We start from the raw sequence: 13,339 nt of genomic DNA on the forward strand, positions 1-13,339 counted from the left end.
CCTTAGGCGGAGTTTAATTTGACAGAGTGTGAGTCAGGCTTGCCAGACGACTGGAAAAACACAGTATATTAGCAAAAACACATGGCAACAGTGCTGCTACACCCATTTTTACTTTAAAAAAAAGAAGAACTTCCTATAAGTCTATTTTTATCCACAAGTATGCCATCAGTGTGAAAAATACCACTGACTCAAGTTTGTAATGACTCATATCTGTAAAAGAAAGATTATTTTAAAGGGCTGAAGAGATCAGCATAGCGGAGAGAAGGAAAGACAGTCAACTAGAGAAAACTGTACAACAGATTTTGAGAAAGAGATAGACAGGCAAGTACATGAGACAGGTTTCTATGAAGACAAACAGTTATCTAGAGGAGACGAGTGGAATCATATACGTCAGGTGTCTAAAAAGACGAGCAGAACCGCAGCAGTGCACAAATACTCACGAGTGAATCCAGAGGCTGTGAGCAAGGAGAAGGTAGCAGGATCATTAGTAAAATCGCACAGATATAACAAAAGTAAAGCAGGAACACAAAGATTTTCTGAAATTGAAATAAAAAGTGCCCACGTAAACATAGATACAACTGACAACTGACAGGATCAAAAACAGGCAGTGGAGCTTGAAATGTACAAGCATCCTGTGGGTCTCCACGAAGAGGTGAGGGCGGCTGATCATAGGACATGTGGATCATCCTCACATCCTTAATGCATTTATATATTTATAAGTCAGGCTTGACACTTATATATATTGTATATAAGTGTTTCCCACAGGATTTTGGTGAAACTGTGGTGGGTGGACCTCGGTACCCACCGTAAGAAAATTGTGTGCATTTTAAAGTGCCCATATTATGCTATTTTAAAGATTCCCAATTTAGTTTGGGAGGTCTCCAACAACAGGTTTACATGCATCAAAGGTCAAAAAACAGTTTAATTTTCTCATAATATACATTGCACATCACCACAATGTTCAGTGATTCTCAAATGACTCGCTGGAGGAATCAGTCTCTCTAAATCCCTCCTTTCCGCGAGCCTGCTCTGCTCTTATTGGTCAGAAGGCCCAGTCTGTTGTGATTGGTCTACCGCGTACAGTGCGTATTTCGTAAAACAAATTCACATTACCATAACTGAACTCCAGCTGTCCGGAGGCTTCCTAAAGCTCAGCGATATTACACACTGTAGAGACAGTAACGCCAATTTTACACCAGTCCGAATCGATGATGAAACATAGGAAGAACTAGTTATTCAACCCAAACCTTGAGCAGGACGTTTCTCAGGGATGCTACTCAATTTGAGGTACATTATGCGATGTTTCAACTGTAATTCCTCACCATCAGCATTAACAAGTGTGTATCCATCAACAAACCTGTGTGTGTGTGTGTGTGTGTTTCTAATTTATTGCGGTGCATATGGGGGAACTGTATCAATAACGGCACATGTGTTAGCCTAGCACTAATGTGAATGACTGATGTTACATTAAAGTTTGCAAAACATATCTTGCTCCATCCTTTATCTTTACTCAAAGTAGTAAGAATTACAGACAATCTGCATTAATAGACACAGTTTTAGGTAATACTTCAGCCTACAGCTGATTTACAGTAGTATTTCAGTAAGACAGTAATAACGTGAATTAGCCAGTTAGCCAGAGACCTACACAATATGAAACACAATAAACACATAGTAGAGCACAGCGTCTTTTCGACATGATGCTATCCAGTATCCACTGCAGTGTTTGAAGTGGTTCAAGTTTTCCCTGTTGTCTGCGCACACAATAAGTTATGTTTCAAAATGCTAATGTTTCGTCTTGATGTCACAACAAAACACTCAGAGACTCTTACTTTTGAGGAACATTAACTTGATATACGTTGAGTGTTTAGGCTTTTTGAGGATTAAAAAACAAGGAGTGAATGGATTTTTATCATTGGAGGGTGTTTGTGTCCACACACTGCAAAGACATTTATTTTCAAACACCATATAAAAGTCAATTTTGCATCCGATGACCCCCTTTAATGTTAAATTCATCAATCTGGTGCACTTGGAGAGTTCAAATTGAAGAGCAGCAACCCATATTCAGTGTGCAAATTGAACAAAGAAAAAAGTCTGTGCATTGACTTGAGCCTGGACTTTAGAAGGGACTCAACCCTCTTATAGTTGTGATATAGTGTCTCATCTACATTACTACATTACACTACATACTAATAGTTATAATATTAATCCTATGACAGTAATAGCCATATCTTGTAAAATAAATGCATTGAAAAATAAATGACTTTAATAATTAATTTTGTCAATTTCTATACTTGAAAAAGCTTTTATATTGACGGAAACTTGTTTACAAATGCATCTCATTACAAATCTAGTAAAATGCAGTAATCGCCAACTATGCAGATGTAAAAATAATGCATGACTAGTGCCCACTACGATCCCAAATGCACAGTAAACTCAGCACCTGCACGGATGGAGTTCACACGGATGGAGTTCACTTCATTCATTCACTGTGAACTGTGACGTGGAGCTGATCACGTGCTGATCACGTGAGCGAAGTGCGCACTTTACTTTACGCAGAGCAGACAGTCTTTTTTTATTTGATAAGGACACAAAGCCTAGTTTGTTTGACAGCAATGGCGCAAAACATGACATTTAAGACTTGATGTTATTATGAGAAGATTAAATATATGTTCGGGTCACCACATTCTAGAATGGGGAAGCACTGAAATCTATATGTGGCGGTCAAAGTTGATATTGTGGCGGTATGTGAAACTGTATATATAAATTATATATTTTAAATCATATAATAATAAAATTATAATTATATTGTAATAAATAGAATGATGTATTATAATATATACAATTGCATTTTATAATTATATTACATTATCATCTTGTGCACAAATTTTTAAGTGTACATTTGAGTAGTGTGTATCCATTTACCTGGTGGCTGCATACTGTAGTCGATGATGCGCTGTTGGCCTTGGGCCAAGTCAGGGTTACTGGATGAGAGATTTCCGCTGACTGGCATAGTGGTCAGAGTCTGTTTGTTCTGCCGTAATCCCACAATGCTGTCATCCTGAGTCTGTCCTAACCCGAGGTCACTACACAACAAAAGCATATAATGACTTGGCATGAAAATGAACATTCATCCATCACATTCTTTACCACAAACCACAAGGGGTTGATGTGAAATATTGCTTAAAATCCAATTTATGAAAATATCACAGATGACAAGATTCGTACTCTTTGACTCGATCTTTGATGACTTTAAAGTCAACCATAGTGTGAGAAAAAGAGTGTGCGCGCTTGTATACCTGTAAGGTTTCTGAGGTAGGATGCTCATGCGCGTCTTGTCTAGAATCTTCATCAATTTGTTTCGGCCACCCACTGTATGTGCTTTGACCTTCTTGCTGACCTTTTCCTGACCTATTACATCAGATCCAGCCCCAAGTTCAGGTACAGAATTACGGCTATTTTTCTTTCCGTCACCAATCTTTGGAAGATGAGGAACGCCGTTTTTCATTTCCTCTGCCACCCTGGCAACCAACTCCTTGAAGACTGAGAAGAGTGAAAATGAGTAAAGATTTTTTTTAAAAGTGAGATATTGAAATCAGCAGACCATGTGTGTGTTGAGGGTGTATCCTGGAGGGAATCTCACCCAGGAGGTTGGTTTTGACACTCATACAGAGCTGTATGTTGTTCCTGAGAATTTCAATTGCTTTGGACAACTGCACATTCTCAAATGTCTGCCCATTCACCTCCAATATCTGCACATGGATGTGAAAAGGATAGACAAAGAGAAGAAAAGAATTATGAGGGAAAAAAAGTGTCAAAGAAAATGCTTCAGTGTCTCAATGTTGTATTAAACTGAGGTTTGAAAGGTGTTACCTGGTCTCCACGTTTAAGCCCCGCCTCCTCTGCTTTGCTGCCGACTTCCACGCTACTGATAAAAAGGCGCGTCCCCCGTTCAGCTCCTCCAATAAGTGTAAAGGGGAGGGGAATCTCTCGAGCAGTCCTTGATATAGTAATCACTCTGGGTTTGGCTTTAGCAGCACAAGCTATGTTGAGCAACCGCAACTGTCCTGTCATTTTCTGCTCAGATAAATACAGTTAATAAGAATGCTTGTCTGATAATGTGATATATTAAATTAGATTTATTACAATGTTATAGATCAAATTATTGAGTTAATTAGGAGTAATGCTTGCATGCTCTTCACACCTCTTTTTCCAGATTGCTCTGGAACTCCTCCAAAAAATTGGTCATATCAGGGTCTCCTTCAAAGTCACTGAAGTGATTGTTAACCCACAACAATACAACCCGGGTTACCTGGATAGAGATGAGAGTGAAGAACTGTGAGTCCAGTTCCACTAAAGCTTAATGTGTGCATGCTTCTTTAAAAAAGGTTGATTTGGTCACGTTACCTTGTCCCGTAAACTGGGGTCATTAAACCAGTCCAAAAGTCTCTGTCCCAAAATCAGAGGACTGGGCAAGAAGGTACGATAGGTCAACAGGAAGTCTTCAATATACGTGGGGTCGACGACTGAATGATCCTCCACTAAGTGCTGCATTAGCCTTTCAGCAGTACCCTAAAAAGCATATATCAGATTTTTCTTTTAAATTACATTTTAGTTTATTCATTGGTGTTTTTGAAAGTCTCTTACGGTCACCAAGGCTGCATTTATTTGAATTTGCATTTTTGTAAATTAAAATTATTCCTTTATAATGTAATATATTTTGAAAATGTATTTAAAAAATTTAAGTAACACTTTAATATAGGGACTAATTCTCACTATTAACTAGTTGCTTATTAGCATGCATATTACTAGGATATTGGCTGTTTATTAGTACTTATAAAGCACATATTAACGCCTTAAATTTAAATTTCTTCAATTAAATTCCTTACTAACTATTAATAAGCAGTAATTAGGAGTTTGTGGCAAAAGTCGTAGTTAATAGTTAGTTAATAGTGAGAATTAGACCCTAATCTAAAGTGTGACCAACATTTATTTCTGTCATTTAGTCTCACATGATGCTTCAGAAATCATTCTAATATACTGATTTCAAGCTCAAGATTTTTCTTATGATCATCATAGTGGAAAATGGTTGTGCTGCATAATTTCCTTAGAAAACAGTATATATTTGTAAGGATTTTTTAAATAGAAAGTTAAAAAGAACAGCATTTATTTGAAATATAAAAGTCTTTACTGTCACTTTTGTTCAATTTAATGCATCCTTGCTGAATAAAAGAAATACATTTTATATATCTTTAAATTCTCAAACGGTATGTTGTACTTCTTCTATTCGCATAACATAAAAAGGTCAGAGATTAAATTAGACCAAGACAGTAAAGCTGATTTCTAAGTAGAGCCCTCTTTTAAGTCATTCAGATTTTTCCAAAAAAATCTTTACCTTGACAACAATGTGTCCCTTGCGGGTGCCCGTCCGGTCGAGTTCTCTGTGTTCTTTAACCATGACGATTTCTCCTTCCTCCTCCACTCGCTGTGTGTTCTGTTCAACCTGATTAAGAATGCAGCAGTAGTCCTGTTGGGCAATACACACAAACTACACACACACACACACACAAATAATAATGTTAACTGGTGGTTTTGGCAAATTTATTGACATTAACAAGCTGTTGGATAGTACATCATCATGCCCATCTTTAGTAGACACTCTTACCTGACAGTCGTCCACTTTGGTCCTCATGACTCCAGTCATCAGTTGTTTCTCCAAGGAAGGGGAGACGCCAAAACTTCCACCCATACACACACTCTCAGTGCGGCCATCTGGATAGATCACCTCTACTGCTCCATTCAGAATGACTGACCATGAGTCCAGCTAAAACACACACTTGCCTGTTATCAACTGGACAGAAATGAGGAGATTAAATGCTGCAGTGGGTCCAGTCTCACCTCTTCACCGTGGTTGAGCACGATGGTTCCGGCCCGTTCCACAACCGCAAACACCATGACGGCACAGAGTTCCCTCCGCACTGAAACACTCAGACTGGCAAACGCCGGGAGCTGCTGCACAAACTCCAGCAACTGCTCTGTATACAGAAAGAGAACAAGAAAATGAAATTGAAAGTGATAATGAAAGTGAAAATATAGCATAGTGGATATCCATCACTGAACAATTCAAACAACAAAGGTTTACCAATGTCATCATCTGTACGGTCCATCGGATCTTTCTCCAGGCAGTCTCTAACAATATCTCGACTCATAAGAGGGTCCGTTCCCCTCCCTACGTCTTCATCATCATCATCTTCGTCCGAGTCCACTGCTGTTTCAGGAAGCCCACTCAGATCCATGTCCCCACACTCACTCTCAGTGGCCTGAGAAAGAAACAATGAGCTCAAACTGTTTGCTAGCGATGTTTACAGACATTTGATTTGCGGTTTAACAGCATTTAAAAATAGACAAAGCAAATCACGTGAACATGATTTGCTTGTGCATGCGTGTACAGGCAAAAATGTGTGTGGTGTGTGTTGGCACTTTAAAGCTGATTGTGTTCGCACATGTTTGTGTGTGCATGTGTAATGTTGATCTGTGGATCAAAAGGTGTGTGAGCTTGAGGACTGACATGAATAGGTTATGGAGAGGTGACAGATGGACCACGTGGGGCAATAAATCTGTCAGGATGTGCTTCTGTTGTAGAGGGTGTAAGGAGATTGCTTTCTAGAGGGAGTCTTTTATCACCTGGTAAATATCTGATAGGCTGCTACTTCCTGAATCACTAGCAATGCTGGAACGTGATTGGCTGGAAGTCATATGGGAGTGGCAACTGTCAGAAGGGTGAAGCTTTGAGAAGTCGGCAGGAAGCTTCAAGAGAAACATAGTTACAAAATAAAAAATAAATAAATAGTTTAAAAACATTATTATATAAAATAAATTAAATAGACAGATTTTAGGTTAAACTACTAAGTGAAATTTCATATTTCAAGTCCTGTGACTGGTCAGCATTTCTTTTTCAACATTTTAGACACCTTTCTTTTTAACTGGTCCTGCAAATATCCCATGTAGATCTAAAATAATATGATTAAAACTACATTATTATGCATGCATTGTTTCAAAAATGTCAGGTTAACCATGTATATGGTTACGGCACTGAAATTGCTTCCTGACAAAAGAACATTTTTGCAAATAAAGTGTTTTTCCCCCAAGGATTAATTTTAAACCCCTGTGTGATTGTCAGCACAATTACTCTTTAGTGGAATGAATGATGTGTTGTGCACTCACACGCACACAAGTTCAGCTGAATGGTAGCATTTTCAAAATCTAATAATCCATCTACTAGGACTCATTTTAGTCATTGGTTGATAAAAATAAACACTCAATTAAGTATTATTGCTAAGCAGTAAGGCACATACCGATCATGCACACATCAGTCATTTATGACAGCTGGATAAGAATTTGTAAAGACATAGCAATTTTAAGATAAATAAATATTTAAGATAAAAAATAATTATATTGACTATAGTGTTTTCCATTAGTGTTTGAGCATGGGTCCTTAAATAATTTAATTGACTTATTCCAGGTCTGTCAATCACAACAAAAACAAACACCCACACCAAAAAAGCTTAAATGACTCGAAATTCAGGGCATTTGTGGTGGACTAATGTATGGAGTAATGACTGAAGCTTTCATCAGTATAATGAAGCCAAATAACGATTATAACCTGCTAATGCACATTCACCCCCCAACACCCTACTGTAGAACATACCCTGAAGCTTACTACAGTAAAGTTGAAGGGTTCATGTACTGATGCCCTAGATCAGATGGCCTACATACAGTGACCCTATGACAAAATCACATACACATAGAATACACACACACAACTCAAAATCTCAATAGTGTGACATCTCAAACAAATCACTGGTATGCAACATATATAGTGATATGTATTAAAACATAATGGAAGGGAAACAACTGAAAAAACATATCTACAAAAAAAATTGACAAAAATCCACATCCAAATTAAAATCACACAACAAAAACAAAAATGATGTTGATTTAAATATAATTATTTTTTAAAAATAAAATTATTTTCAATTCAGAATATATTTGGTTACCATTTGATCATTCAAACTAATATTGTATACCGACAATCAAAATAAATAATGCTTCATAAAACGTAGCTCGCATGGGTAAGCAAAGAATCCATCCATATGTATTTTTACTTACAGAGTTAATACATACATGCTTGAGTTTAGCCTGTATGTGCAAACAAACAAAAAAAGTTGTCCACAGGCTTTTGAGAGAAAGTGTGTGTGTGAGAGATACTCACAGTCCTGGTCTCCTTTCCCCTGACTCCACAGCCATGAGACAGGACTATCTGTCTCATAGCCTGCAATACTGAATGTCCAACCATCCTCTGTGCACTCTAAGACATTATCTGTCTAAAACATTGTCTGACTAACTGTTCTAACTGCACCTACTTCTAACTGATGTTTTTCTTCTCCCCAGTGCACTCTCTCAGAGACAGCATCCCTCTCTCTACTGAAATCTGCCCATCACCACAGTAACAGACAGCACTCTGGGATGCTTCCGCAGACTCAATTTTCATCAGACCCTGCCCCTCTGTCCCATTCACACACACACTAACACAAGATCACGGGATTATCAAGAGGCTGGTATTGTCTAAGCGAAGGGGGTGGGGGTTGGTTGACACCCACTGCCCTACTAAACCAGTCACCAGGGTCAACCCTGCAATGATTGGCAACTCACTGAACAATCAGGATGACACATATATCTGTCAAGAGCCCACCCCCTGCTGTCAATCATCACCAGGTCCAGTAAAAGTCAGGGGATCATAAAAACTAATGCAGAGAGAGGCTAAATGCTCAAAGTGCCACAGGGGAGAAACCGTGAGTGATGGAAAAGAAGATCGGGATGCTTTTACCAGATTAAATTTGCTAAGATTGTAGCCAATACTATGGCTCTGTTCCAAAACCTAGTGATCTGTCATGTTTTCTGCATAGGCTGCTGTCACTCTATGTAGAGTAACATTGCCTAACTTTGTCTGTTTCCACCTGGTATTAAGATCTGTGGTCAGTTGAGAAGCATTACACTTTTATTTGATTTCATCTAGACCCTTCCCCCTCTTATTTTGTCACACTCTACATCACTTTTGTGTGAACACCGAGTGCAGCACATAAATACGATTTAATAAACAAAGTCATAAGAGTGAATGGGAAAGGAAACTAATGGATACAATATGACTGGTGGTTTGGACTGATTGTTTTGGCGCGCCTTCTCAAAACACATCCATTACGTTAGGTCAGGCCTAATGTTAGGTCAGTGGGCAGCAAGTAGACTTATGGATGTTCAAATGCATTCAACCACGAGCGTCTACAAGCAATCCGGTTGAATGCATTATCAACTACCTCTGTGAAAGAGGACAAGCTAAAAACATTTTAGATCCTGTTTACACCAGTCTTTAACGTTGATCACTTGTGATTGGATCGCTGAGAACACATCTTAATACCAGGCAGGGGTGGAAATCGAAAACTGATTCCAATTCTGGAGTCGGATACTTAAGGTCAGGAATTGGATACTTGTTATAAAATTTAAATTCCTCTTATTGATTTCTTTGTGTGCATTTTAATATGACTTTAAACCACTCAAGCGCAAGAAGACCCACAAAAAACACACAAAAATGTGTCAAAAGATTCTCGTAAACACAGTCGGTTATGTCTTAAGTGAACATAAACAGTTGAAAATGCATAACAGTATATTGGATCCATGCAGCTCTTAAAGTGACAGCAGCCTAAAATTCCTGCTGCCGTCTCAATAATAACGTTAATCAAACAGCAAAAGACAGAGAAAATTCAGTCGCTGTTCTTGACTGAATAACTTTTGTAACTATATTTATAATGTATATTTTATTTATAAAGTGCATTGTGATTTTACATTTGATTACAGTTTCTATACACAAATATCTGAAAATCTTTTGTTTATTTCAATCATATCATGTATTTGTGCTGGTTTACTTGTCTTTAATAAGGCTTGAAATTTATATTAGTTAGGCCAGTTGTTTTTGCTATGGTATTTTTAAACCATAGGCAGAAATTCTTTAGCCTTTACAGGTGTAAATGTTCTTTAGCCTGTTGAATTTGTTCATAGTATTCAGCTACAATAAATGTTTTGCAATTAGACTTAGAATAAATGAAAATGAAGGGGTTTTATTAAACCTCACTGGAATCAAAATTAGGAATCGATAAGCAGAATCGGAATTGTTAAAATTCAACGATACCCAAACCTATTACCAGGTGTAAACAAGGCCAAAATGTGCTCCTCACGTGAAGACTCCGCTCATCGATTCCAATAGTTTGTTGCTTGTATGCTGCTAGTAGCATAGCACACATAAATATTGGGTAAATAGTGAGTTTCTATTTAGATTAACCTACATTTTAGCAATGCTTTTTCAGTATAACCCTTTAAGGCCTGAGTATACTTAATTTTCCACGTTCTGCTCTGTAGCCTTTCAAAGTATTCTCCATTGACCATGAGCGCGGATTAGTGGGTGCGCAATACCTAATGAACATATGTTTTTGAGGCCTCACATAATGCACACATGCTCTGTTGTATGCGTAAAATTCCGCAAGGACACAAAAATTATACTGCACACCACAGGTGTGGGCGGATATCAGTGGACTGTGCCAATAACAACAATTACAAAAATTGGGCGGCAAACCAAAAGTGTGCGCAGATATAAGCGGACTGTGCCGATTACAAAAATACTGCAATCTGAAGTGGAAAGCAGACAAGGGAAGTATACTTTTGGCTTAACTAGACACAAGTGTCAAAACATGCATGAATTTGAAAGCTGCAGTGTACTTTTTGTGCTACTATCAAAATAATGAGAATTATATGGCTTTCAAATCTGAGAACTTGTGCCAATTAATCTATGTTGGAATAACATTGAAAGTGCCACAGTGTCAAAGCGTTTACACCTTTTAAGGGAATCAACCTAATAATGGTTTACTTTACATGTCAGATTTATATGCAGAAACAATTACGCATTTAATAAAAAAAAAATTGAAAGGTTATTATTTGTTAGTACTAAAAAGGCAAGTTACCTGGGATTTTGAGCATTCCTGCAGCAAGACAAAATTAAAAACACATTAATACACGTTCATTGAATACAGTGACTTTTCACATATTTAAAGGTTAAATAATAAAAACAAGATGAGTGATACAAGTAAGCTCTAACTTATCAAGATGCTTGGTTTGAAATTCCGCTAATGTGACACCTTAGAAGTTGCAACTATTTGCATATTCATAATTTGATCAAAAGGGAAAATTTAGAACGAACCGAGGGGTAGCCTGGTGGCAGAGGGGGCTTGCTGGCTGGATAATGATCAACCGTATCAATTATAGTCTGTCGTTCTCCACGCTGGTTTATCTTACGGAATCTTCTTCTGGACTGTCGATGAGATGCTTGTCTTTGGAAATACTCGTCGTTGTCGTCCATGTAGTCCACCTAAGAGAGACAGAGATGGATAACTGTATCCCCATCTAACTGATACATGGCTTATTGCACATACTAACTCCCATACTGTATAACTCACCACAATCATTTCTGAAGCCTCAAGGACGATACACTCACAACCACGACGTAAACTACCTGCAGAGCGCTTACCAAAGCTGAAATGAAACGGCACACGTCACACAAAACACTGAACAGGACACAGTGAGGAACCAATGGGGCAAACCAAACTCAAGCAAACACCCATACCTGCTGCGGGGAAGAAACATGGACTCCTTTATAAAGACAGAGCCAGACAGAAGGATATACCAGCAGGTCCCAATGTCATCAGGACTATAATACACACACACACAAACATTACAACATTACACACACATATACACACAAAAACTCAACACATCTATTTTAGTCCATTCTTACTATTATATTCTGGGTGGAGCAGTGACCGAACAACACACATGCCATGCTGGGCAAAGGAAACAAATGTGATGAATCATACAAATGTGGGTGAATGTTTCTTGGTCAATTTATTAGATCTCGGAGCAAAGGGAGACTCACATAGCCAGACTTTTTACTATCCGTCTTGTCCACTTTTAACCATGTCATCTTGCACTGTCTCCAAGTCGTGCTGTTTGCTCTGAATGTCTCTTCCTGTCTTTTTGTACCATTGCCCTACGCATGTTACTCTTTTGTGCAATAGTTAGTGTGTGAGTAAGCTACGCACTACAGTAACACGGTTTATGTTCGCTGATCAATATTTATATGTGAATAAAAGCCTAAATACAATCTGTTCATCATATCCTCCTGAGACCTTTAGAATTCATTTGTGTTACAAAGATGAACGCAAGTCTTACGAGGTTGGAATGACATGAAGATGAGTAATTAATGATAGAATGTTCATTTTTAGGTATACTATCCCTTTAAGCCGATTAAGTTGATGCACTGACTGTTGGTGGTTCTTGGGCATGCCATCTGAGGTTGCGACTGGTGGTTTTCAAACTATGCAGTGGGAAACCGTATGAGCCTACGCATTTGCACAACACAATTCCCAAGTGAAAAGCAGCGCATCTGATTTTGTGTGTTTTGGAAAGCACAGACTTTGACAGCTTGGTTAATGCAGTCATTGCACCACAGTTAAGATTTACTGCAGATAACAGTTAGAAAAAAGTTAGGAAAATGGAGGGGAAAATACATAATGGGGAATTTTCCGGATTTTGATGAGCTAGCATGACTTCACTTTTACATAGAAAATGTTTCCCTAACTATGTAAAGCATTTATAATCAGGTAATGTTAATTATCACAGAAAATAATTTGCAATAAAAGTAAATGTTTAGTGTGAACATGAAGCTTGCATTTTTGTTAAATCACAAATTATTTTAAAAAGACCATGTTTATTATAGAGCTCTAAAGATGTCAAAATCATCCTTTGTCAGGTGGATGAATTTCTAGTTATGGGTTACTGATATAATGCCAAACAAGTGCATGTAAACAGTCCCTTTCTGACATGCCGACAGGTTCAAAGATACTTTGCCATGCCAATGAAGTCGAAAGTGTGACTATACTTTACACGGTCAAGATCAGCTAACTATTTTATCACACTAGTATCATGGCAACATGCATACTGGTTAAGTCCTGTGGTTTTCAAACAGTGTGTATTTTAATGTTTATGTGCTTCCATTCAAAAGTTCCTTTGGTGTATGTTTTTTTTTTACTTAAAAATATTTTCAGTGGTAACTGATATCGTCACTAATAGTGTTGATGAACTTAACTTGTAATGAACCCGAACATTGCTGTAATTACTTTAGTAGTAACCCAACGAAACAGGAGGTCCTGAACAGAATGTTTCATTTCAACAGGCAGAGTGT

At 37.9% G+C, this 13,339-nt stretch overlaps 1 protein-coding gene across 2 annotated transcripts in view; it reads right to left on the minus strand.

Moving 5' to 3' along the window:
- The window catches only part of rapgef2a (Rap guanine nucleotide exchange factor 2a), a 64,656-nt gene that overhangs the window by 18,320 nt on the left and 32,997 nt on the right, over positions 1 to 13,339 (minus strand). For both annotated transcript variants that reach the window (XM_079812242.1, XM_079812243.1), the window contains exons 4-18: positions 11,723 to 11,806; positions 11,556 to 11,631; positions 11,300 to 11,467; positions 11,064 to 11,081; positions 6,682 to 6,804; positions 6,140 to 6,317; positions 5,896 to 6,032; positions 5,663 to 5,821; positions 5,393 to 5,545; positions 4,405 to 4,569; positions 4,202 to 4,309; positions 3,871 to 4,074; positions 3,641 to 3,749; positions 3,297 to 3,540; positions 2,923 to 3,083 (exon numbers count right to left, since the gene is read on the minus strand). In XM_079812242.1, coding sequence (XP_079668368.1) covers positions 2,923 to 3,083; positions 3,297 to 3,540; positions 3,641 to 3,749; positions 3,871 to 4,074; positions 4,202 to 4,309; positions 4,405 to 4,569; positions 5,393 to 5,545; positions 5,663 to 5,821; positions 5,896 to 6,032; positions 6,140 to 6,317; positions 6,682 to 6,804; positions 11,064 to 11,081; positions 11,300 to 11,467; positions 11,556 to 11,631; positions 11,723 to 11,806 — 2,087 coding nt within the window. The remainder of the gene's footprint in view (positions 1 to 2,922; positions 3,084 to 3,296; positions 3,541 to 3,640; positions 3,750 to 3,870; positions 4,075 to 4,201; positions 4,310 to 4,404; positions 4,570 to 5,392; positions 5,546 to 5,662; positions 5,822 to 5,895; positions 6,033 to 6,139; positions 6,318 to 6,681; positions 6,805 to 11,063; positions 11,082 to 11,299; positions 11,468 to 11,555; positions 11,632 to 11,722; positions 11,807 to 13,339) is intronic.

The sequence above is a fragment of the Gobio gobio genome, assembly GCF_949357685.1.
Source record: "Gobio gobio genome assembly, chromosome: 3".
Lineage (NCBI taxonomy): Eukaryota > Metazoa > Chordata > Actinopteri > Cypriniformes > Gobionidae > Gobio > Gobio gobio.